Below are 27,201 nucleotides of genomic sequence, written 5' to 3' on the forward strand. Positions count from 1 at the left end.
CGCGGCAGCACTTAGCAATCGCCTACGGAAAGGTAGGGGCGTGCGCGAGGTACACTGGGAGAGATATGGTGCCGCAGGTCGCCCATCATCATTTCCAATCCATCTGACTCCCTTATCCCTGCTGTTTACACGGCTTAAATTGAGGGTTTCATACTTATAGGGAGCTATATATTATTTTCTTACGCGGTAACTTATAGCGTTTTCCTGTGGGTCCTCGCGGAGCTCTCCCATGGAGGAATAAAACTAGGAGATCCTATTCTTCAAAAACAGTCTTTAACGAAGCTGGAAACTACTACTACCATTTTTATTGCTCCTTGGGAGCGCTCCGCGAGCACACAAAGAATAAGCAACTTGCATTGGTGATTGAGACAAGACAAAAGTCCAAACACAGAAGTTATTATTTTAACAAATTTAAAATTTTCAAGAATTTTATTAGAATTTTAATTCAATACAATAAGAAATTTAATATATATATTTTTCTTAAATATCAAATACAATACTTATATACCAGTTAATTTATATCAAAAAATTTTGTCCCTCTTTTTACAATAATTATTGGTAATACTTACATCATATATATAAAGGGGCGGTACATATTTTTCTCTTGCATAAACGTTTTTCGGTACTTATATAATAAAATCTAATGTTAAATTTACGTTTGTACCAAAAAATGGAATCAGTTTGTAACATACTGGAAAAATAAACATCTACTTGATGTTTTTTAAGTACATATATGAGAACTTTCAACTTTGACCTAAATAAACAACCTTTCTGTTTTGTTTTCTTTTGTTTTTTTGCCTTGGTCCAAATTTATATCTTCATGCCTAAGTATTTTTGTAGATATGTTATTTGGCCCTCAAAATTTGTAATTACAAAGTTTAATTAATTTTGCAACTTGTTAAATGCTAATTTAATGATTGGAATGCATTTGTTTATACACCATAATTCCTAACGCGGCAACCACAATGGTGCCTATTAAAAGACCAAATCGCTGGACCTGAAATAATTTAATCAAAAAACAATTACTAAAAGCTTTGGGTCCATTTTATTTATTTATTTTTATATATAAAGTGAGACTCTGCCCTAAAAATATATACGTAATATAAAACAATTTAGCACGATAATAGGGAGGGGAGAAAGGGGTGTGGTTTAAGAATGGATCGTCCCCTTTCCCGGAGCCTCCGGGATGAACTAGGCCCATGCGTGTGGCGAAACGAGAATATTTTTTAACTAATTTAGTTCGCCGTATTTTCCCGTTTGGGGGCGCTGATACGACCGTAAAATAAACAAAGTTCAACCCCGTGACCCTGTCGACTGCTTAGGTATTTGGGCCAAGGTCGCGGATTGTAAGTATACGTTTCTATAACTCTTACTGAATTATTTTAATTGAAATAATTTATTTTGTTGTCATCAATACCATCTAACCGAAACATTCAATAAAAAGTGAATAGCCCCAAAAACATTTACGTTAATTTTAGAATGAAACTTTTCTCTATCATAAAAATTTTATGAGTGACCCCTTAAATATCAAGGATAATTTAAGGAAGACCCCTGTCACAACGGCAATATAAGCGCCATCTATGGTGGAAATATTTTTCCTAACAAACTGGCTATTTCCCCACATAAAATTTGACATGCATGGGCCTAGTTCATCCCGGAGGCTCCGCCTTTCCCTCAAAATGGCGGAGAGGTTTGCAATGAGAGGTAAAATGCTAGATTTGCATGACCTGGCGAGATTTTTCAGTTTTTCATCCCCTTTTTCCCTCTCCCTTTTCACTTGAAAATCAAGTCAATCCCAATTTAAAAGTACTTTGTTATATTTAATGGTCAAACAATCATGTAGGGAGAGGGGGTGTGGCTTTACAATAAATCCTCCCATTTATGCCAACATGGACTGAAAGGCTAGTGTGGGATTGTGTAGGAGTAGGGCAGAGACTCGCTTTAAATTTTTAAATAAAACTAAAGGAGAGGCAAATTAATTTAATTCTCTTTTCAATATAAGTCAATTAAATTTCTTTAATTAATAATTTAAGATTTTTTTTAGGGGTTTGGTCCAAATTAGTGGGGGTTACCTTTCATCATAACCTTTATGATAAGTTGCAGGCGTTTAAGTGGAATATGTTAATTTATTTATTGATTTAAAATGAAGTTGGGTTTGAAAACTAAAAAGGGATACTCACCCAGTGTCTCACCTTAGATGTTGAAACTTCGTTGCTAGGAGTTTTTTCCGATTGAGCAAACATCTTCCGATACATTTCCTTCTCAACTTTAATCTCATTCTTTTTCCTTTGAAGAAGTTTGGCTAATTCTTGATGGATGATCTGTAATAATTTAATAAAATGTTTATTTTCATCTTAATTAAGTTGTCATCTTAATTAAGTTGTAAAATCCATTAATTCAAGGCTTAAGAAGTTAAGACACTCCTGAAATTTTCCATTAATTCAAGGCTTAAGAAGTTAAGACACTCCTGAAATTTTCCATTAATTCAAGGCTTAAGAAGTTAAGACACTCCTGAAATTATTACCTTCGTTTCGGGTTCTAAATTCAATGCTTTTCTGAGAAATTCTATGGCTTCTTCCGTTTCACCTTTGGCACCTAAAATCTAATTAAAAAAAGATTATTAAGATTAAATTACATTTTTCGGGGTTCATACAACTTTTGGAAAACAACAAATTTCCCTGAGATTTCCACGGTTTTTAATTCCCATATACTTCCCTGAATTTTCCAGGTTTTTCCCGTATATGGAGCATCCTATGGAGCAAATGTTAACGAAGGAGGGGGGAGGGGGGGGCAAATATGACTAATACATAATCAAAGGAAATCCCCGTACATCTAGTAGAACCAGAGTTATGAGCCTCCAAAGTTTAGTGTAATGTTAATCCTATGGAGGGTATGTTTATGAACATTTTGCTTAATTACTCGGCCCCTGTTTGTCGTAGCCCTACGTTTTTAGTATGGTTAGATGAGGGATAAATTGGACTATAACATACTCAAAGGACATCCCCGTATCTCTAGTAGAACCAGAGTTATAAGCCTCCAAAGTATAGTGTAATGTTAATCCTATGGAGGGTATGTTTATGAACATTTTGATTAATTACTCAGCAACTGTTTGACGCAAATTTCCCTGAATTTCACTAAAACTTATAAATTTCCCTGAGGTTTTTGTCAACTATTTATTTCCCTGATTTTTCCCGGTTGTCCAGGTTTGTATGAACGCTGTCTGTCTTATGTTGCGAATTAAGTAAGTTGTACCTTTCCTTTTCTGTATAATGCTTTAACATTTGTTGGTTCCAACTGAAGGACAACTTCAACTGATTTTAGAGCAGCATCCAATGCATCAATCTGACCAAAAATAGGTGAAAAATAAGTTTCATTAATTAAAAAGGCTTAATGTTAATGTTTTCATTGACATTAAGCTTTGGTAATTAAACAAAACTAAATAATAATCACCTTAAGTTGAGCTGCTGTTAAATTATTATACACTTTTAGACGATTTTCAACTAGTTCAGCGTGTATGGCATCATCAGTCCTCAAAACCTCTTCTTCTTCATCTAAAAATTCTAACGCTCTTCGATAACAATGGATGGCATTGGAAAAATCACCCCTAGTGTACCAAAAATTCCCCTTTTCCCTCTTAATGTTCCTGAAAATTCAAACATCAGAATAATTAAGTTTAATTAATTATTAATATAGATAACACCTTACCCTAATCTAATTCGTTCATCATAAGGCAATGTTTTTTCATCTTCAGCTTCTCTAGTTTCTACCAATTCTACCTGATAATACATTTTAGAGTCTGGAGGTATGATGGGCGGTCTAAATTGATTTTGATCATTAAAATTATCAAATTTGTAGAGAAATACCATGGATAAAGAATGCGCGTGAGGAAATTTGTTTTCACCCTATAGGATAGGCAACTCCCTATCTTGAACGACAGCTTATTCTGTATATACTCTGTTACAACATCGGTTAACAGCACGCGTAAAGCTAGGTCTCTATGTAATCTAGCCTTGCGCGTGCTGACAAGAGACAAAAAACTTCAGGATCTTCAGGATTTAAAATAGCCGCGAGTTTTTTAGCTCAGTGCACGGACCTCTAGGACTTAGTTTCAAATACGTGTGAAATTGCCTAAAACCTACTACATATATTTGACACTAAGGCCTAGAGGTCCGTCCACTCGAGCTAAAAAACTCGCGGATATTTAAAATCCTAAAGATCCTGAAGTTTTAGGTCTATTGACATCACGTACAAAGCTACGTTACATAGAGACTTGGGTTTGCGCGTGCTGACAACCGATGCTGTAACAGAGTATATACAGAATAAGCTGTCGTTCGAGATAGGGAGTTGCCTATCCTGTAGAGTGAAAACAAATTTCCTCACGCGCATTCTTTATCCATGGAAATACCATTAAGAACGGGTGATGGTTTAACTTACTTTCCAATACTCCCATAAGCTAATCTAGCTGGTACAACAATTTCAGCCTTTTCTTCTTTCTCCATTAAAGATAAAGCAACATCTAAGCCTATAAATATAACAGAATTTTGTGATTAATCTAGGCCTAGTTTCCCCATTAAAGAATATAAATCATTATATTAATGGTACCTTGAACAACATCACAGTCTCCTAAGATTATGTCATAGTTTTCAAATTGCTCAACCACTTTCCCCTCTTCATTTTCAAGTTTCCCTGTTAGATTTATGGTGGCCCAACTTCTACGTTCAGGTCTTGTATCAGTTCCCAAACCTTTTTTAATAATCTTTAAAGGGGAAATTGGGTATTTAACTAACAATACATATAAATTAACTTAAGGAATGAGGGTTTCTTACCCTCTTCTTCAGTTCACCACTGCCTAATATGTCTAACCATCCATCCTTATCCATGTCCAAGACCTCATCATCCTCGATTTTAATATTTTTTATTTTACTTGACATATCAGGATTTAGACTCATTTCATTTTCTTCGTTGTAGATGGCTTCATCTAGTTCATCCTCACCACCTTTTAAAACTTCAAAGTCACTATCTTGATCTTCATGCTTAACATCTCCTAAGCCTTGGCTTTCACTTAAATCTTTTATGGATGACATTGCACTATTGATAATTTCAATGATTTTTATTTGAAAGATGAGAAAAAGTACTGTTAAAACTATTTGCGTAGTAGTTTTTTTAAATTTCTCTTTTTATAATTTCAAATATTTAGAAGAATTTCTGCACTGTGGCGACGATTTTAGCGCCGAAAATAGCATTCACTAATTTACCGCCAACTTAGAATCTGCCGAAAATTGCCGAAAGCAAAAAACTCGGCCGCCACTTTTTTACAGAATTACAGAAAGTGCCTACAAGTGCCCTCAGTAGGAAAACTACTATAGCAGTAGTTTTATAGAAAAAGACTTATATTTAAGTTAATTACCGGTGAAACTGGTTCAAAATTGCATATATATAATAAGTAAACTATGATCTATATTATAAACCATTTTAAAACTTAATTCCGAACTAATTTACTTAAATTTAAGGGTGACTACAACTTACTATTTTACAGAAAATGCTTATATTTAAGTTAATTACGGGTCAAATTAATTCAAATTTACTATACATAATCAGAAACGTGTTTGGTTTAATATACACTACTTAAATAGTTAATAACTAGCTATTTTCTCACTTAAATTCAGGGTGCCTACAACACATTATTTTACAGATTCATGGGTGCCTCCAAATGTACTATTTTACAGAAAATGCGATTATTTAAGTTAATTACGAGTAGTAATCATACTTAAACTGAGGAAGGCAACAAGACTTTCGTAATCTTGTCTACTGGGGTAAGAATTTTACCAAAATGTGAATATTTAAGTTAATTAAGTATGAAATTAAATCTAACTTGGATTATAATGCTATTTGAGTGTGATGTTCAAATTAAACACTATAAAAAGTAAATTGTGCCAATTAAACTTACGGTAAGGGTGCCTTCAAAATATTGCTAAAGGAAAACCACGGCCACAGCGGTTTGAACTGTCCAAAATGATTTTATTTAACATAACTATTAAAGTAATGAAATTTAATTTGTTAATGTGTCATATGAATGTGGTGCTCAATTTAAACGCAATTTAATGTTAATTGCGAGCAATTATTCTCAAATATAAGTTGCCTACAACTTACATAATACAATTTTACATAACCTGGGTGCCTACGAGACACAATTTTACCAAAACGCTTTCATTTAACTTAATTTTGGATGGAATTCGATCTAAGTTGGTACATATACATTTGAGATTGCGCTGATTAATTTAAACGCGACTTAAAATTAATTCTGAGCAATTATTTTCAAATAAATGGTGCCTACAACTTTTGAATTTTACATAACCTGGGTGTCTACAACTTTTGAATTTTACATAACCTGGGTGCCTACAAGACACTATTTTATCAGAACGCTTTCATTTAACTTAATTTTGGATGGATTTCAATCTAAGTTGGTACATATATATTTGAGATTGCGACGATTAATTTAAAGGCAACACAGTTTCTCGATGCAACTACCCTTTTTGAAACACTCTGTATAAATTAACGGAATAATTTTTGTTAATGGTTTTGATGTTATTTTATCAATTTAAAAGAACAGCACTCCTCCGTTTTGAACCATTAAATTATTAAATAACAAAAGAATTAACACAACAGTTATCCAGAAAAAAATTGGTGTGATGGGTTATATTGGAGAAATTTGATCACATTAAAATTTATTAAATATGACGCAAAACAATAGGACTAGGGCGCTTACTAGACCCAAAAGCTATCATCTGTGTGGGCTAATTATTTTTGGATTACATGATATGGGGTATAGAAGTTTCTAGTACCCCTAGCACGTGACGTGATTTATTAATGGCCCCTCGACAACTATGCGTTTTACAAGTTACAGTCTAAGAGGGAAAGGCGCGGGGTAAAACTCTGCCTTCCATCTCGCTTTTTAGCCCCACCGCTGTGGGTGTTTTGGATCTGAGAGTGCACAAACACAGCACTAGAGCAACTCTCTTGTATCTCCGGATACTTAGGGTTGCCTACCCCCTTTTCCCGTCGAAAGGGTGTATTGTCCATCGCGCTTTGTAAAACGCATAGTTGTCGAGGGGCCTTTAATAAATCACGTCACGTGCTAGGGGTACTAGTAACTTGTATACCCCATATCATGTAATCCAAAAATAATTAGCCCACACAGATGATAGCTTTTGGGTCTAGTAAGCGCCCTAGTCCTATTGTTTTGCGTCATATTTAATAAATTTTAATGTGATCAAATTTCTCCAATATAACCCATCACACCAATTTTTTCCTGGATAACTGTTGTGTTAATTCTTTTGTTATTTAATAATTTAATGGTTCAAAACGGAGGAGTGCTGTTGTTTTAAATTGATAAAATAACATCAAAACCATTAACAAAAATTATTCCGTTAATTTATACAGAGTGTTTCAAAAAGGGTAGTTGCATCGAGAAACTGTGTTGCCTTTAAATTAATCGTCGCAATCTCAATTATATATGTACCAACTTAGATTGAAATCCATCCAAAATTATGTTAAATGAAAGCGTTCTGATAAAATAGTGTCTTGTAGGCACCCAGGTTATGTAAAATTCAAAAGTTGTAGACACCCAGGTTATGTAAAATTCAAAATTTGTAGGCCACTTATATTTGAGAATAATTGCTCAGAATTAACTTTAAATCGCGTTTAAATTAATCAGCGCAATCATAAATGTATATGTACCAACTTAGATTGAATTCCATCCAAATTAAGTGAAATGAAAGCGTTTTGGTAAAATAGTGTCTTGTAGGCTCGCAGGTTATGTAAAATTCAAAAGTTGTAGGCACCATTTATTTGAAAATAATTGCTCAGAATTAATTTTAAGTCGCGTTTAAATTAATCAGCGCAATCTCAAATGTATATGTACCAACTTAGATCGAATTCCATCCAAAATTAAGTTAAATGAAAGCGTTTTGGTAAAATTGTGTCTCGTAGGCACCCAGGTTATGTAAAATTGTATTATGTAAGTTGTAGGCAACTTATATTTGAGAATAATTGCTCGCAATTAACATTAAATTGCGTTTAAATTGAGCACCACATTCATATGACACATTAACAAATTAAATTTCATTACTTTAATAGTTATGTTAAATAAAAGCATTTTGGACAGTTCAAACCGCTGTGGCCGTGGTTTTCCTTTAGCAATATTTTGAAGGCACCCTTACCGTAAGTTTAATTGGCACAATTTACTTTTTATAGTGTTTAATTTGAACATCACACTCAAATAGCATTATAATCCAAGTTAGATTTAATTTCATACTTAATTAACTTAAATATTCACATTTTGGTATTTGAATTAATTTGACCCGTAATTAACTTAAATATAAGCATTTTCTGTAAAATAGTGCCTCCTGTAATTCATCTTTTCCCGAGTACAAAATCTGTATGCACCCTTAAATTTAAGTATATTTGATAGAAATTAATTTTTAAACGCGTTTATATTATAGAGCGTAATATTCTTAGTAGATGTAGGTAATTTGAATTAATTTGACCCGTAATTACTTAAATTTAAGCATTTTCTGTAAAATAGTGCCTCCTGTAAGTCATCTTTTCCCGAGTGCAAAATCTGTATGCACCCTTAAATTTAAGTATATTTGGTAGAAATAAATTTTTAAACGCGTTTATATTATAGAGCGTAATATTCTTAGTAGATGTAGGTAATTTGAATTAATTTGATCGGTAATTAACTTAAATATAAGCAGTTTCTGTAAAATAGTATATTTGGAGGCACCCATGAATCTGTAAAATAGTGTGTTGTAGACACCCCGAATTTAAGTGAGAAAATAGCTAGTTATTAACTATTTAAGTAGTGTATATTAAACCAAACACGTTTCTGATTATGTATAGTAAATTTGAATTAATTTGACCCGTAATTAACTTAAATAATTCATTTTCTGTAAAATAGTGTGTTGTAGACACCCTGAATTTAAGTAAATTAGTTCGGAATTAAGTTTTAAAATGGTTTATAATATAGATCATAGTTTACTTATTATATATATGGAATTTTGAACCAGTTTCACCGGTAATTAACATAAATATAAGTCTTTTTCTATAAAACTACTGCTATAGTAGTTTTCCTACTGAGGGCACTTGTAGGCACTTTCTGTAATTCTGTAAAAAAGTGTGGCCCAAAAAACTACAATAGTACATTTACAACTATGCGTCGTCTGCTAGAAAAACACCTTTTGCCTAGATTGACTTGGCTTTCGACTTAGGCGGTAGTATTAATTCGGCAAATCAAAAGACTATGCGGTAAAATCCAAAAAGCCATTATTAAAGCTAAATAACGACTTCATTTGAATATAATACAATGTACTCCACCCTCGTCTAACGCAAGACCATTTAAATACGTTTAAATATTAGAAATCAGAGAAGAAGTTTGATGAGAGGGAAAACAAAGAAAAAGGGTTAGCCTGGGAAGAATGACGTTACATACCTGAAAAATTAAGAGGATACAGAGTGTCATCCCCTTCTATTAATATTATCCCCTTCTGCTATAACTAACGTTTTTACTAGTATTATATTAAGAAAGTTACATTTATGAAAGTTAAGTTACTTAATTAAGGTATGAAGTTGTCAAAATGACAACCAATAATAAGTTTCATATGTCTTCAAAACGATCCAAATTCATTTTTTTCACACCATTATTAAATATTTTAATTTTCATAATATTTTACATGAAAGAAACCTCAGCTTTATTAATTATATTTTTTCAATATTAACTAATTATTTTTTTAATTTTTAGTCAGGTATTTGACAATATTTGAAATCTTATCCGTTGAGTTAATCTTGCGTACTAAGTTTCTTGATTTTGCGTTTTCTATTAGACTCTTCCAATGATCGTGTTTAATTAACGAATCAATGTGAGAGCAAATTATAAGCGATTTACACGCTCTAGTAATGGCGACGTTTAGTCTTTGCGGGCATTTTAAGAACCCAATAGTTTGTTCATCGTTAGCCCGAAGGCGGGACAAGATGGTTATGTCCTTTTCGCGTCCTTGGTAACCATCTACGGTGTTAAACTCGAACCTTTGGCGTGTAGGTTGCGGAAAGTTACTCATCAGTAACTCGCGTTGTCCTTGGTAAGGGGTTAAAATTAAATTTGTGCCATTATTAGGAACTATTTTGACTATTTCGTTGCACATTTTTTGTATGATTTTAGCTTCGGCGTCATTTTGAAAGCTGGTGTTGCTACTGTTGTTACTATCTTTACTATCTTCGATATCGAAGAAAACGGTTTTAAAGGAAAGTTGTTCATTGTTTTGTCGACTCCGTTGTCAGTTCAACGTATGCAAACGTCATACCCTTCTATCTCTTAGCTCAGTGTCATCCCCCCTACTAGGCGCGTACAGTATCCCCTCTTACAAAAGCGCGCCTAGAGGGAGGGATACACAGTCTAATCCCCGCTCTACTGACACTACTCTATTGAATACTCAAAGGCTTATCACTAAACAATTTTGAGGTTGTCGTCTTCTAGAAACACAATCATTATATTACTTACACAATGCTTTATTTTTTGCCATATCCATAATAAAGTCAAGGAGTATTCTTCCAATTATGATAATTAACTCCTGAACACGTCCCCAATGATATCATATAACATAACAGCATTAAACAATCAAAAACATGTTGAAAACTATTGTTTCTTTGACATTAGTTCCTCAGTGTGTTGTTCATAAATTTTCACCAACTTTTTAGGGGTCAAAATAAGAATTTAATTACTTTTTTCTTTCTATATAAATATTTTCGTGCACTCGCGCTCCTTCAAAAATTAAGGGTAAAAAAATGTCTCCTAGTTTCTTTTCCGAAAAATTAAGGATTCAAATTGATGAAAAATAAAGTTATCAATATGAATAAAATAAAAGTTTCGATATGAATAAAATAAAAGTTTCGATATGAATAAAATAAAAGTTTCGATGTGAACAAAATAAAAGTTTCGATATGAATAAAATAAAAGTTTCGATATCAAATAATACTCCGGACTTCTAAAGATTTCTTAAAGATGAGCCGACAAGAGTTTCGTTTAGACAGTTCAGTTGTGAAGAGTTAAGGCCTTTTAACGGTAACGAGGGGCTTATAAAATTTCTGAATCAAAAGTTATCTAAAATTCAAAGTTTCACTCTTTCTGTTCAAAGTTTCACTCTTTCTGTTCAAAGTTTCACTCTTTCTGTTCAAAGTTTCACTCTTTCTGTTCTATGTTTTACTCTTTCGGTTCGAGATTTTACTCTTTCTGTTCTAGGTTTCACTCTTTCTGTTCTAGGTTTCACTCTTTCTGTTCTAGGTTTCACTCTTTCTGTTCTAGGTTTCACTCTTTCTGTTCTAGGTTTCACTCTTTCTGTTCTAGGTTTCACTCTTTCTGTTCTAGGTTTCACTCTTTCTGTTCTATGTTTCACTCTTTCTGTTCTATGTTTCACTCTTTCTGTTCTATGTTTCACTCTTTCTGTTCTATGTTTCACTCTTTCTGTTCTATGTTTCACTCTTTCTGTTCTATGTTTCACTCTTTCTGTTCTATGTTTCACTCTTCTGTTCTATGTTTCACTCTTTATGTTCAAAGTTTCGCTATTTATGTTCAAAGTTTCGCTCTTTATGTTCAAAGTTTCACTCTTTATGTTCAAAGTTTCACTCTTTATGTTCAAAGTTTCACTCTTTATGTTCAAAGTTTCACTCTTTATGTTCAGTTTCACTCTTTATGTTCAAAGTTTCACTCTTTATGTTCAAAGTTTCACTCTTTATGTTCAAAGTTTCACTTTTTATGTTCAAAGTTTCACTCTTTATGTTCAAAGTTTCACTCTTTATGTTCAAAGTTTCACTCTTTATGTTCAAAGTTTCACTCTTTATGTTCAAAGTTTCACTCTTTATGTACAAAGTTTCACTCTTTCTGTTCAAAGTTTCACTCTTTCTGTTCAAAGTTACACTCTTTCTGTTTAAAGTTTCAGCATTTATGTTTAAAGTTTCACCATTTATGTTTAAAGTTTCACTATTTATGTTCAAAGTTTCACTATTTATGTTCAAAGTTTCACTATTTATGTTCAATTTTTCCCTGTTTCTGTTTAGACATTTCTTATTTCTGCTGAAACGTTTTTTTATTACTGTTCAAACTTTTCTTATTTGTGCTGATACGTTTTTTATTACTTTTCAAACTTTTGTTGTTCCTGCTGAAACGTTTCAAACTTCTTATTTTGTTGCAAGACTATTTTTCCTTTTTCCTCAAGCTTTTCATGTTTCTGTTCTAATTTTCATTATTTCGGCGATTTAATTCCTTTTTCCGAAATTCTACATCGCTTTACTAATTTCTAGGGCTTTGAAATCGAATTTCAATGTTCCATAACCAAAATTCCCATGTGATATAAATGTGATGAATACCTTATTACCTAATAATGCATGAATTCTTACTCTTAATCGGAATACATTAATTTATGATTTTAAATTACTTTAGTATTGTGAGATTTAGAACTCTAGATAAATTCCTAATCCAACTGCAAAAGTTTATATGCAAAACGAATTTTCAAGGTGAAAGATACGTAGTGTAAAACGGAAGATTTCAAAGTTCAGACTTAAAAAGAGAAAATCAATGAAACACCATCTCCTCATTATCATTAATTTATGTTTTGATATTATTGCAGTTTGGTTTCTAATTATGTTTATAGGTATTAACGTTACAGAAAACGTTTTCAAATGACAGAATTCCGATTAAGTTTTCTTCACAAGGAACTAAAAAAGTGGTTGAAAGTGACATGAAGTGCCTATAATTCATTTTAAAGTATCGGCAAAACACTAAAAATTGGTTAAAGTTTCGATAAGTGTTTAGTAAACGTTACGTTATTCGACTTAAATATATCCGATATTGTTAATATATGACTTTTGAACGCAGAATTTATCCCAGTCTGTTTATTTTTGCAGTAAAGATCTTCTCAAGACACACTTTCTTATCAGTTTGATAAATGGAAATTTCACCGGTGATAATTTATAAAGTGCAACGTCTAATAAATCCGCATCTCTTTTATCGGTATCATCGTCTTTTCGATCTTACGTTGAAATTTAAAAATATCATTTAACCACTTTGGAACAGAAAAACTCCAATGCAAAAACAGAAGGACACGCGTAGGTTCAATAGAGAATGATGTACCACAGACATTGGATGGATGTGTCAAGGCTGCCAATCTCAAGACCAGGGGAGGGCCGCCACACGCGTTTTTTTTTTCTCCACGGCGCGTGTCTTATTAGGCGGCCCTCTCCCGGTGTTATAGCTCAAGGGATGTCCCGCTTCATGGGAGAGTTAATTATAAAATAAACGTAGTCGACTTTGTCTATTCCATAAGTAAAACATTCTTTATTGACGAACGCGCGAATACCGTTTACAAGTTATACATTCAGTTCGGACGAGGATGTCCTCTCTCTTTCAGTTCGCGTGGGGCTCTCCCCAAAACCTCTTCTTTCTCGAGCGGGTAGCCGCTTTCCCCTTTCAGTTACCTAACTTCTTTCAACACCAGTTCTATTTTTCTTTCTTTTTCTTTTTTCTTATTTTCAAATCCTTCGCGCGAAAGTCAGTTTCCACAGCTCCCCACCATGAACATGTTGTCATGTTCATCCCTTAATTTTTAAATTTTTAACAATAAAACATATTCCATTCAATTATTACCCGACACCATTCTATGCATGCATGCAATATTAATATTTTAAACAACATTATCAAATAAATTTTTTTTTTACATTACAAATGAAAACATTTTTACTATAAAATAAAATCAAAGTTAGTTATTATATGAAAGTTTAAACATCTTAAAACGTTATCCCTTCTCTTTTTTTTTTTTTTTTTTTTTACTTAATTTCCAATAAACACACTTGATTTATTGGCCGTCGCACAGTTCCACCTACTGAACGGATTATTCCGTCTCTTCCTACTTTAACGTCTTCAATTCGGGCCAGTTTCCATTTTTGTCTAGGCGCATTTTCATCGTCAAGTAAGACAACATCACCTTTCGTCGGGAAATACCGTGTTTCATGTGTTTTTAATTTGTGAGCCGTTTGTAATTCGCGTATGTATTCTTTCTTCCATCTGTTCCAGTACCGATCTGTAATATTTTGTTGGTAGGCCAATCTTCTTTTCAACTCGTTCGCTTTCGTTACGCCCTTTTCTCCACGAGATTGAAATGGAGGAAGGCACGTAAGTCTCTCTCCTATCAGGAAATGTCCTGGGGTCAAGGGTACTGGGTCGTCAGGGTCCGAATAGGTGTACGTCAGTGGTCGTGAATTTAAAACGGCTTCTATCTCTCCTAATACTGTCGTTATTTCTTCAAACCTTAATAAGGCTTTTCCCAAAACTTTTCGAAGAGGTAATTTTACGGAGGCTACGAGGCGTTCGTAAAATCCTCCCCACCATGGGCCTCGTTCCACGATATATTTCCATTCTATTCTGTAATTGGCGAAAAACGCCTTAACCGTTTCGCTCTTGGTATTTGTCCAAAGAGTCGCTATTTCCTTTTCTGCTCTTTTAAAAGTCTTCGCGTTGTCCGAGTATACAACGCTCGGTATTCCTCTTCGTGAGATAAATCTTTTGAACGCCATTAAAAAATATTCTGAAGTTAAATTAGAAACTAGTTCTAAATGAACGGCGCGTGTATTCGCGCATGTGACGAGAAGTATATAACTTTTCATTGTTTCTTTGTTGTCTCTGTAAAAGATCGGTCCAGCGAAGTCCAATCCAACGATTTCAAAGGGTCTTGATATCAGAAGTCTATCCTTCGGAAGAGGCGCTGTTTTCGGTATACAATGATTTAGTTTCCATCGTCGGCAAATCCAACATCTACTAACACAGTTTTTGGCGAGTAATCTTCCTTTTATTACCCAAAACCTTTCTCGAACTTGAATGAGGGTGTCCGGAACACCACTGTGAAGAACCGTCTGATGTGCAATCTTCATCTGTAGCTCGGAGTATTTATGGGCATAAGGTAGAATAATTGGATGTTTTTCGGCGTAACTAAATGACGATTTGTGAAGTCTTCCGCCTAATCTCATCAATCCTTTATCATCAAGGAACGGATCTAATTCAGCTATGCTTGGGTTTCTAATTCTTTCTTTGGTTTGGATTTGCTTCATTTCAACAGCGAAATGTTCAGTTTGCACTGTTTTTGTCCAATATTCTTCAGCCTGATTAAGTTCTTGTGTCTCTAATGGTCCTTTAACCTTCGTCATTGGGTGTCTCGCGTTATGTACGAATCTTCTTATCCAAGCCGTGACCCTTAACACTTCTCAAATCACTATAATTCTCTAAATTCAGGATTGGACGTCCAATTTTCAGAGCTGCGTTAAGGTTGGTCGCAGTTTCCTTTTTCTTACTTTCGCTTTCTATTATTTCGTTTTCTTGCTTCGTTTTGGGTACGCTGGGTGGCCAGTCTTCTTCGCGAGACTGAAGCCATGGCGGTCCTTGCCACCATGCTTTCTTTTCTTTTAAATCAGTAATTGTTAATCCTCTGGTTAAAAAATCGGCCGGATTTTCAATTCCTTTGCATATTTTCCATGATTGGGGCTCCGTTAGTCTCTGTATCTCTCCTACGCGATTAGCCACAAATGACTTCCATTTTCGGGTGTGTCCCTTTATCCAATAGTAGGTTGTGGTTGAATCTGTCCAAAGGTGTACCTTGGCCTTGTCTATTTCTAGAATAGGTCTAATCCTATTACTCAAACGGGCTCCAATCATAGCGGCAATCAATTCCAATCTAGGAATTGCTATGTTCTTTACGGGTGTTACTCTGGCTTTCGACGTTACAAAGTTGGTAACAATTTTTCCGTTTTCGTTGGTATAGCGTAAATACGCCACTGCCCCATACGCGTTTTCGCTCGCGTCGGAGAATATGTGCAACTGCTTGTCAGTTACAGTTTGATCTAGGGACTCTTCGAAATAGTATCTTGGCACCTGTATGTCAGGCAATTTGTCCGAGGGGCTAGTCACTTGAGTAATCAGGTGTACGAAACCGCCGAAATCGATTACTTGATTTCTAGAATTCTAAGAATTGTGAGTAATCAGAAATCTCCGATAATCACTGGAAATCACATGGAATATTGAGAGAATCAGAAATAATCACATGATTTCCTAGTAATCTTTTGTAATCATCTCGGTAATCACATCTTTCGTCAAATAATCACGCATAATCAATCGTGGAATTCGAAAATCCAAAATAAAAATCGTAATCAGTTGAAATGGAGTAATCAGTGGAATTCAAATAGTAATCACGAGTAATCAGTGGAATTCAAATAGTAATCACGAGTAATCAGTGGAATTCAAATAGTAATCACGAGTAATCAGTGGGATTCAAATAGTAATCACGAGTAATCAGTGGAATTCAAATAGTAATCACGAGTAATCAGTGGAATTCAAATAGTAATCACGAGTAATCAGTGGAATTCAAATAGTAATCACGAGTAATCAGTGGAATTCAAATAGTAATCACGAGTAATCAGTGGAATTCAAATAGTAATCACGAGTAATCAGTGGAATTCAAGTAGTAATCTCGAGTAATCAGTGGAATTCAAGTAGTAATCTCGAGTAATCTGCGGCAATAACGGGAAATCATTGTAAAGATTATGGAAATCACCTAAAATAATCGTAATCACGGAAATCAAGAAATTCATTCAGTAATCAACGGAATTCACATAAAAATTCAGAAATCAGAAATCAGGTGTACAAAATTTTGGAGAATGACTAACACCTCGAATTTGTCCAATTGGCTGTTCCATATTTTCCACTTTTCTGCGAGTTGAGGGGGCAATTCTTGGTCCCAATCCACTCCTTCTCTCCAAAGTGCCTGCATCAGAATTTTAATGATGATTGTAAAGGGCGTTATTAATCCTATTGGATCAAATACGCGTCCTGCGGCTTGTAACACGCTTCTTTTCGTATTCGAAACTGTCTTTACAAACTGGATAAGTCCAGTGGCTTCAAACGAAAACCGATCCTTTTTCTGGACACCAGGAGAGGCCTAAAACCTTAGTATTGGTGTCATGATTTTGGAAAACGAGCTTTTCTTCTCTTCTCTGAGTTACATCTAATTCTTGTCTTAAGGTTTTCGAATTCGTTTGGAATTTGTGTAGTGTCAGGTTAGCTCCTTTCATAATAGTGACAACTTCCTGGATTGTCTTTTTAGCTTCAAAGTCATCCTGTTCTCCAGAGATAAAATCATCCACGTACGTCTCCTTTTCGATTTTCAAACATGTTTTCGGATAGTGCGGTGCTTGAAGCTTAGCATGATGCCGTATGGTGGCGGCAAGCAGAAAGGGGCTACAGCTGAGACCAAACAATACTCTTGCAAATCGCCAGACTTTGATGTTTTCATGGTTGTCCATTTGATCCAAATCTTTTATCCAAAGGAATCGAACGAAATCCCGTTCTTCCGGTGTTATTGAAATTTGCAAGAACGCCTTTTGCATATCTGCGGTTATAGCCACTCGATATGTCCTAAATTTTAGGAGTATGTTATAGAGATCCGGGTTTAGGTTTGGTCCGGATTCGAGATAGTCGTTTAACGAAGCGGAATCGTTTTCTCTGGCTGATCCGTCAAATACTGGTCTGATTTTGGTTGTTATCCTGTCTTTAACCACGGGATAATGTGGCAAATAAAATAGTTCGTTTTCCGGTTTATTGATCTCGGAGTCTGGTACTTCTTCTATTATACCTTGATCAGCGTATTCGCGAAGGATTCCGTCGTATTCTTCTAGCAGTTCTCTGTTGGAATGCAAACGGCGTAGCAAACCTTTGAGACGTTTTCTTGCCATGTGGTAAGTATCTGGTAAACAGCGCTCAGTTTTCTTCCAAGGGAATTTTACCTCGTACCGACCGTTTACCATTCGTAGACTGTCTTGGAACTCGTTCATCATTTCTTTATGGCCTTCATGTTCTGTTTCTTCGTTCTTTATTCCTATTGTGTCTAGTTCCCAGAGGGCCTTGAGCTCTTTTCCGACCACTTCTTTCTCTGCAGTTGTCACGAAATTGACTGCTACTTCACTGCCTTTGACTGTTCGGTCTTGTTCGGGTCCAAGCAGTACCCATCCAAATTTACTTTCGTGCGCCACAGGCGAGTCTGATAATCTTAAATACCAATAGAAATCCGCTCCAATCAGCAGATCAATTTTCTGTTCTTCTTTTACATCAGATCTGGGATAATCGCCTAAGTTCAAACCTCTATTCTCCATCGTTTTTCTTATAGTTTTTCCTGGAACTTGAAGCCGTGCTCTACTAATCTCTGGAACTTCGACCGCGCTCATATGCAATGGCCTCTACTTCTTCCCTTATGCCTGTCAAGAGCTCTTTAATGTCCCATTCCATGTCACAGTCTCTTCTTCTGCTATACTCCAAGGTAACTTCCAGCGGAAGTAATTTCAAAATCAGAGGACACAATACTGGTCCATAGTATTGAAAATGGGTTCCCAAGGATTCCAATGACGTCACTTCTACTTCGCAGCGGTCATATAAATTTCTAAGACCGACGATATCGTTGGCCTTCTTTACTGGATCCAAGGAAAATAAATTCTGAATATGACCGTTTATTAACGCGTCCTTCCTTCCAAAACGTCGTTTAAGTAATCGAATTGCCTCGTTATAATTTTCTTCTGTTGCATCTAATTTTGAAATTGAGCTAGCAGCTGATCCTGTTAAAAACGATCGAAGGTACCCGAGTTTATGGGTAGCTGGCATAGGGGTATTGTGGATGGCCACTTCGTATCTAGACCAAAAATCCATCAATTTCGATAAATCTCCAGAGTACTTTTCTATTCTTAGCTCTGGCAGCTTCATCCCAAACCAGTTTTGAGGTGAAGGCGGTGGGAGATAACCACTAGTCATCGCTGTTAGTTGTTGGGGTGGGTGAAGAGAGCTAGCATGCGCGGCGCTCGTACCAGCCTGTGTCGTTGTCAAACCGGTCGTGGGGTTTGGTCCCCCTCCTGTTGTTACCCCTTGCAACGTCGTTGTAGATTGAAAAGTATGCGGTCCTGGCATACCAAGATTCCCCACTATAGGTTGTAAGAGCGGTTGGCTAGTTGGGGGTGGTCCCATAGGGGTAAAATTCGGAGATTGTATAGTGGGTCCGGTCGGAGTCAAAAATGGCGACGGATGTCTCGTCTCAACTGATAAAGGGGATAGCCCTCTCGCTTGGCCTTTTCTCATCTCTTCTAGGTTCTTATTAATTTTATCCCTTATCTTCCTTATAGCGTTGGAATAATGTTACGATGTCGCTAATTCCAACCCCAATTCCTCTAAATCTCCGGCTCATCTTGCAAGGCGTTATCTATTTCTTCTAATTTAGTTTCTTTAACTTTTAACTCACTAAGGTTGTCCAGGAGGCTGTCCTCATCGTACGTTAAATCCGTGAGGCTGTCCTCTACTCTTGAAAGCAATTTCGTAGTCGCTTGTCGACTGATCTTTCTTCTTTGCTTTATAGCATCCCATCTTGTAGGTTTTCCTCGTTTCTGTTGCGATTCTAAACTTGTCTGTTCCGCGTCCGCCATTTTCTCGTTCTAGTACTTTTTAGGGCGTTGTCCCGTTTCTGTGGTTCGGCCACTTCATTATCTAATTCCTAATCTAGTTCTCTTCTAACTTCTAATTCTTTTCTAATTCGTTTCTAATTTCCCGGGTTTCGGCACCAGTGTTATAGCTCAAGGGATGTCCCGCTTCATGGGAGAGTTAATTATAAAATAAACGTAGTCGACTTTGTCTATTCCATAAGTAAAACATTCTTTATTGACGAACGCGCGAATACCGTTTACAAGTTATACATTCAGTTCGGACGAGGATGTCCTCTCTCTTTCAGTTCGCGTGGGGCTCTCCCCAAAACCTCTTCTTTCTCGAGCGGGTAGCCGCTTTCCCCTTTCAGTCCCCTAACTTCTTTCAAAACCAGTTCTATTTTTCTTTCTTTTTCTTTTTTCTTATTTTCAAATCCTTCGCGCGAAAGTCAGTTTCCACACCCGGTCTTGAGATTGGCAGCCTTGACACATCCATCCAATGTCTGTGGTACATCATTATCTATTGAACCTACGCGTGTCCTTCTGTTTTTGCATTGGAGTTTTTCTATTCCAAAGTGGTTAAATGATTTTTTTAAATTTCAACTTAAGATCGATGATACCGATAAAAGAGATGCGGATTTATTAGACGTTGCACTTTATAAATTATCACCGGTGAAATTTCCATTTATCAAACTGATAAGAAAGTGTGTCTTGAGAAGATCTTTACTGCAAAAATAAACAGACTGGGATAAATTCTGCGTTCAAAAGTCATATATTAACAATATCGGATATATTTAAGTCGAATAACGTAACGTTTACAAAACACTTATCGAAACTTTAACCAATTTTTAGTGTTTTGCCGATACTTTAAAATGAATTATAGGCACTTCATGTCACTTTCAACCACTTTTTTAGTTCCTTGTGAAGAAAACTTAATCGGAATTCTGTCATTTGAAAACGTTTTCTGTAACGTTAATACCTATAAACATAATTAGAAACCAAACTGCAATAATATCAAAACATAAATTAATGATAATTATTCACAAGATCCCATCAAATTCCCGTTTCAGCTCAAATTACGAAACGTCTTTCCGTCTCTTATTATCACCTTCTGGGCCTTGGCGTCCTTTTTCTTTGGGTGGAGTTGTCGATGGCTTTCGGGCAAGTCTAGAGTTCTAAACCTCACAATACTAAAGTAATTTAAAATCATAAATTAATGTATTCCGATTAAGAGTAAGACGTTTATATTCTAGGAATTCATGCATTATTAGGTAATAAGGTATTCATCACATTTATATCACATGGGAATTTTGGTTATGGAACATTGAAATTCGATTTCAAAGCCCTAGAAATTAGTAAAGCGATGTAGAATTTCGGAAAAAGGAATTAAATCGCCGAAATAATAAAAATTAGAACAGAAACATGAAAAGCTTGAGGAAAAAGGAAAAATAGTCTTGCAACAAAATAAGAAGTTTGAAACGTTTCAGCAGGAACAACAAAAGTTTGAAAAGTAATAAAAAACGTATCAGCACAAATAAGAAAAGTTTGAACAGTAATAAAAAAACGTTTCAGCAGAAATTAGAAATGTCTAAACAGAAACAGGGAAAAATTGAACATAAATAGTGAAACTTTGAACATAAATAGTGAAGATTTGAACATAAAAGGTGAAACTTTAAACATAAATGGTGAAACTTTAAACATAAATGGTGAAACTTTATACATAAATGCTGAAACTTTGAACATAAAGAGTGAAACTTTGAACATAAAGAGTGAAACTTTGAACATAAAGAGTGAAACTTTGAACATAAAGAGTGAAACTTTGAACAGAAAGAGTGTAACTTTGAACATAAAGAGTGTAACTTTGAACATAAAGAGTGTAACTTTGTACATAAAGAGTGTAACTTTGTACATAAAGAGTGTAACTTTGTACATAGAGAGTGAAACTTTGTGCATAAAGAGTGAAACTTTGAACATAAAGAGTGAAACTTTGAAAATAAATGGTGAAACTTTAAACATAAATGGTGAAACTTTAAACATAAATGGTGAAACTTTAAACATAAATGGTGAAACTTTAAACATAAATGGTGAAACTTTAAACATAAATGGTGAAACTTTAAACATAAATGGTGAAACTTTAAACATAAATGGTGAAACTTTAAACATAAATGGTGAAACTTTAAACATAAATGGTGAAACTTTAAACATAAATGGTGAAACTTTAAACATAAATGGTGAAACTTTGAACAGAAAGAGTGAAACTTTGTACGTAAAGTTTGAAACTTTGTACATAAAGAGTGAAACTTTGTACATAAAGAGTGAAACTTTGAACATAAAGAGTGAAACTTTGAACATAAAGAGTGAAACTTTGAACATAAAGAGTGAAACTTTGAACAGAAAGAGTGAAACTTTGATCAGAAAGAGTGAAACTTTGATCAGAAAGAGTGAAACTTTGATCAGAAAGAGTGAAACTTTGATCAGAAAGAGTGAAACTTTGATCAGAAAGAGTGAAACTTTGATCAGAAAGAGTGAAACTTTGATCACAAAGAGTGAAACTTTGATCAGAAAGAGTGAAACTTTGATCAGAAAGAGTGAAACTTTGATCAGAAAGAGTGAAACTTTGATCAGAAAGAGTGAAACTTTGAACAGAAATAGTGAAACTTTGAACAGAAATAGTGAAACTTTAAACAGAAATGGTGAAACTTTAAACAGAAATGGTGAAACTTTAAACATAAATGGTGAAACTTTAAACATAAATGGTGAAACTTTAAACATAAATGGTGAAACTTTAAACATAAATGGTGAAACTTTAAACATAAATGGTGAAACTTTAAACATAAATGGTGAAACTTTAAACATAAATGGTGAAACTTTAAACATAAATGGTGAAACTTTAAACATAAATGGTGAAACTTTAAACATAAATGGTGAAACTTTAAACATAAATGGTGAAACTTTAAACATAAATGGTGAAACTTTAAACATAAATGGTGAAACTTTAAACATAAATGGTGAAACTTTAAACATAAATGGTGAAATTTTAAACCTAAATGGTGAAACTTTAAACATAAATGGTGAAACTTTAAACATAAATGCTGAAACTTTGTACATAAAGATTGAAACTTTGTACATAAAGAGTGAAACTTTGTACATAAAGATTGAAACTTTGTACATAAAGAGTGAAACTTTGTACATAAAGAGTGAAACTTTGTACATAAAGAGTGAAACTTTGAACATAAAGAGTGAAACTTTGAACATAAAGAGTGAAACTTTGAACATAAAGAGTGAAACTTTGAACATAAAGAGTGAAACTTTGAACATAAAGAGTGAAACTTTGAACATAAAGAGTGAAACTTTGAACAGAAAGAGTGAAACTTTGAACAGAAAGAGTGAAACTTTGAACATAAAGAGTGAAACTTTGAACATAAATGGTGAAACTTTAAACATAAATGGTGAAACTTTAAACATAAATGGTGAAACTTTAAACATAAATGGTGAAACTTTAAACATAAATGGTGAAACTTTAAACATAAATGGTGAAACTTTAAACATAAATGGTGAAACTTTAAACATAAATGGTGAAACTTTAAACATAAATGGTGAAACTTTAAACATAAATGGTGAAACTTTAAACATAAATGCTGAAACTTTGTACATAAAGATTGAAACTTTGTACATAAAGAGTGAAACTTTGTACATAAAGATTGAAACTTTGTACATAAAGAGTGAAACTTTGTACATAAAGAGTGAAACTTTGTACATAAAGAGTGAAACTTTGAACATAAAGAGTGAAACTTTGAACATAAAGAGTGAAACTTTGAACATAAAGAGTGAAACTTTGAACATAAAGAGTGAAACTTTGAACATAAAGAGTGAAACTTTGAACAGAAAGAGTGAAACTTTGAACAGAAAGAGTGAAACTTTGAACATAAAGAGTGAAACTTTGAACATAAATGGTGAAACTTTAAACATAAATGGTGAAACTTTAAACATAAATGGTGAAACTTTAAACATAAATGGTGAAACTTTAAACATAAATGGTGAAACTTTAAACATAAATGGTGAAACTTTAAACATAAATGGTGAAACTTTAAACATAAATGGTGAAACTTTAAACATAAATGGTGAAACTTTAAACATAAATGGTGAAACTTTAAACATAAATGGTGAAACTTTAAACATAAATGGTGAAACTTTAAACATAAATAGTGAAACTTTAAACATAAATGGTGAAACTTTAAACATAAATGGTGAAACTTTAAACATAAATGGTGAAACTTTAAACATAAATGGTGAAACTTTAAACATAAATGGTGAAACTTTAAACATAAATGCTGAAACTTTGAACAGAAAGAGTGAAACTTTGTACATAAAGTTTGAAACTTTGTACATAAAGAGTGAAACTTTGTACATAAAGAGTGAAACTTTGAACATAAAGAGTGAAACTTTGAACATAAAGAGAGAAACTTTGAACATAAAGAGTGAAACTTTGAACATAAAGAGAGAAACTTTGAACATAGAGAGTGAAACTTTGAACATAAAGAGTGAAACTTTGAACATAAAGAGTGAAACTTTGAACATAAAGAGTGAAACTTTGAACATAAAGAGTGAAACTTTGAACATAAAGAGTGAAACTTTGAACATAAAGAGTGAAACTTTGAACATAAAGAGTGAAACTTTGAACATAAAGAGTGACACTTTGAACATAAAGAGTGAAACTTTGAACATAAAGAGTGAAACTTTGAACATAAAGAGTGAAACTTTGAACAGAAAGAGTGAAACTTTGAACATAAAGAGTGAAACTTTGAACATAAAGAGTGAAACTTTGAACAGAAAGAGTGAAACATAGAACAGAAAGAGTGAAACATAGGACAGAAAGAGTGAAACATAGGACAGAAAGAGTGAAACATAGGACAGAAAGAGTGAAACATAGGACAGAAAGAGTGAAACATAGGACAGAAAGAGTGAAACATAGGACAGAAAGAGTGAAACATAGGACAGAAAGAGTGAAACATAGGACAGAAAGAGTGAAACCTAGGACAGAAAGAGTGAAACCTAGGACAGAAAGAGTGAAACCTAGAACAGAAAGAGTGAAACCTAGAACAGAAAGAGTGAAACCTAGAACAGAAAGAGTGAAACATAGAACAGAAAGAGTGAAACATAGAACAGAAAGAGTGAAACATAGAACAGAAAGAGTGAAACATAGAACAGAAAGAGTGAAACATAGAACAGAAAGAGTGAAACATAGAACAGAAAGAGTGAAACATAGGACAGAAAGAGTGAAACATAGGACAGAAAGAGTGAAACATAGGACAGAAAGAGTGAAACATAGGACAGAAAGAGTGAAACCTAGAACAGAAAGAGTGTAACTTTGAACAGAAAGAGTGTAACTTTGAACATAAAGAGTGTAACTTTGTACATAAAGAGTGTAACTTTGTACATAAAGAGTGTAACTTTGTACATAAAGAGTGAAACTTTGTGCATAAAGAGTGAAACTTTGAACATAAATGGTGAAACTTTAAACATAAATGGTGAAACTTTAAACATAAATGGTGAAACTTTAAACATAAATGGTGAAACTTTAAACATAAATGGTGAAACTTTAAACATAAATGGTGAAACTTTAAACATAAATGGTGAAACTTTAAACATAAATGGTGAAACTTTAAACATAAATGGTGAAACTTTAAACATAAATGGTGAAACTTTAAACATAAATGGTGAAACTTTAAACATAAATGGTGAAACTTTAAACATAAATGGTGAAACTTTAAACATAAATGGTGAAACTTTAAACATAAATGGTGAAACTTTGAACAGAAAGAGTGAAACTTTGTACGTAAAGTTTGAAACTTTGTACATAAAGAGTGAAACTTTGTACATAAAGAGTGAAACTTTGAACATAAAGAGTGAAACTTTGAACATAAAGAGTGAAACTTTGAACATAAAGAGTGAAACTTTGAACATAAAGAGAGAAACTTTGAACATAAAGAGTGAAACTTTGAACATAAAGAGTGAAACTTTGAACAGAAAGAGTGAAACTTTGAACAGAAAGAGTGAAACTTTGATCAGAAAGAGTGAAACTTTGATCAGAAAGAGTGAAACTTTGATCAGAAAGAGTGAAACTTTGATCAGAAAGAGTGAAACTTTGATCAGAAAGAGTGAAACTTTGATCAGAAAGAGTGAAACTTTGATCAGAAAGAGTGAAACTTTGATCAGAAAGAGTGAAACTTTGATCAGAAAGAGTGAAACTTTGAACAGAAATGGTGAAACTTTGAACAGAAATGGTGAAACTTTAAACAGAAATGGTGAAATTTTAAACAGAAATGGTGAAACTTTAAACATAAATGGTGAAACTTTAAACATAAATGGTGAAACTTTAAACATAAATGGTGAAACTTTAAACATAAATGGTGAAACTTTAAACATAAATGGTGAAACTTTAAACATAAATGGTGAAACTTTAAACATAAATGGTGAAACTTTAAACATAAATGGTGAAACTTTAAACATAAATGGTGAAACTTTAAACATAAATGGTGAAACTTTAAACATAAATGCTGAAACTTTGTACATAAAGATTGAAACTTTGTACATAAAGAGTGAAACTTTGTACATAAAGAGTGAAACTTTGTACATAAAGAGTGAAACTTTGTACATAAAGAGTGAAACTTTGTACATAAAGAGTGGAACTTTGTACATAAAGAGTGAAACTTTGTACATAAAGAGTGAAACTTTGAACATAAAGAGCGAAACTTTGAACATAAAGAGCGAAACTTTGAACATAAAGAGCGAAACTTTGAACATAAAGAGCGAAACTTTGAACATAAAGAGTGAAACTTTGAACATAAAGAGTGAAACTTTGAACAGAAAGAGTGAAACTTTGAACAGAAAGAGTGAAACTTTGAACAGAAAGAGTGAAACATAGAACAGGAAGAGTGAAACATAGAACAGAAAGAGTGAAACATAGAACAGAAAGAGTGAAACATAGAACAGAAAGAGTGAAACATAGAACAGAAAGAGTGAAACCTAGAACAGAAAGAGTGAAACCTAGAGCAGAAAGAGTGAAACCTAGAACAGAAAGAGTGAAACATAGAACAGAAAGAGTGAAACATAGAACAGAAAGAGTGAAACATAGAACAGAAAGAGTGAAACATAGGACAGAAAGAGTGAAACATAGGACAGAAAGAGTGAAACCTAGAACAGAAAGAGTGAAACCTAGAAAAGAAAGAGTGAAACATAGAACAGAAAGAGTGAAACATAGAACAGAAAGAGTGAAACATAGAACAGAAAGAGTGAAACATAGAACAGAAAGAGTGAAACATAGAACAGAAAGAGTGAAACATAGAACAGAAAGAGTGAAACATAGAACAGAAAGAGTGAAACCTAGAACAGAAAGAGTGAAACCTAGAACAGAAAGAGTGAAACATAGGACAGAAAGAGTGAAACCTAGAACAGATAGAGTGAAACCTAGAACAGATAGAGTGAAACCTAGAACAGAAAGAGTGAAACCTAGAACAGAAAGAGTGAAACATAGAACAGAAAGAGTGAAACATAGAACATAAAGAGTGAAACATAGAACATAAAGAGTGAAACTTTGAACATAAAGAGTGAAACTTTGAACATAAAGAGTGAAACTTTGAACATAAAGAGTGAAAC

At 33.9% G+C, this 27,201-nt stretch overlaps 3 protein-coding genes across 4 annotated transcripts; all 3 read right to left on the reverse strand.

Annotated features, from left to right (window-relative positions):
- Nucleotides 1–410: 410 nt before the first annotated feature.
- zda (peptidyl-prolyl cis-trans isomerase zonda) lies at nucleotides 411–6,355 on the reverse strand. Of its 2 annotated transcripts, none has more exons than XM_089849021.1 (9): nucleotides 4,827–6,355; nucleotides 4,603–4,756; nucleotides 4,435–4,522; nucleotides 3,706–3,816; nucleotides 3,451–3,643; nucleotides 3,253–3,342; nucleotides 2,525–2,602; nucleotides 2,193–2,321; nucleotides 411–997 (listed from the first exon to the last, which is right to left on the reverse strand). In XM_089849021.1, the coding sequence occupies exons 1-9, from the start codon at nucleotides 5,082–5,084 to the stop codon at nucleotides 911–913; spliced, it is 1,188 nt and encodes a 395-aa protein (XP_089705147.1). In that variant the 5' UTR covers nucleotides 5,085–6,355; the 3' UTR covers nucleotides 411–910. The 2 variants fall into 2 exon arrangements, with proteins under 2 accessions (XP_089705147.1, XP_089705146.1); XM_089849020.1 differs by having other exon boundaries at nucleotides 2,181–2,321; nucleotides 4,827–5,282.
- Nucleotides 6,356–13,872: 7,517 nt separating this feature from the next.
- LOC149713546 (uncharacterized) lies at nucleotides 13,873–15,246 on the reverse strand. The gene has a single exon (XM_089843950.1). The coding sequence runs from the start codon at nucleotides 15,244–15,246 to the stop codon at nucleotides 13,873–13,875; it is 1,374 nt and encodes a 457-aa protein (XP_089700076.1).
- Nucleotides 15,247–15,259: 13 nt separating this feature from the next.
- LOC149713547 (uncharacterized) lies at nucleotides 15,260–18,240 on the reverse strand. The gene is made up of 3 exons (XM_089843952.1): nucleotides 17,095–18,240; nucleotides 16,759–16,856; nucleotides 15,260–16,049 (listed from the first exon to the last, which is right to left on the reverse strand). Exons 1-3 carry the CDS (start codon nucleotides 18,238–18,240, stop codon nucleotides 15,260–15,262), a joined length of 2,034 nt encoding a protein of 677 aa, XP_089700078.1.
- Nucleotides 18,241–27,201: the final 8,961 nt, after the last annotated feature.

This window comes from Phalangium opilio, unplaced genomic scaffold (assembly GCF_054372755.1).
Source record: "Phalangium opilio isolate 3A_F unplaced genomic scaffold, DU_Popi_V2 ptg000009l_1, whole genome shotgun sequence".
Lineage (NCBI taxonomy): Eukaryota > Metazoa > Arthropoda > Arachnida > Opiliones > Phalangiidae > Phalangium > Phalangium opilio.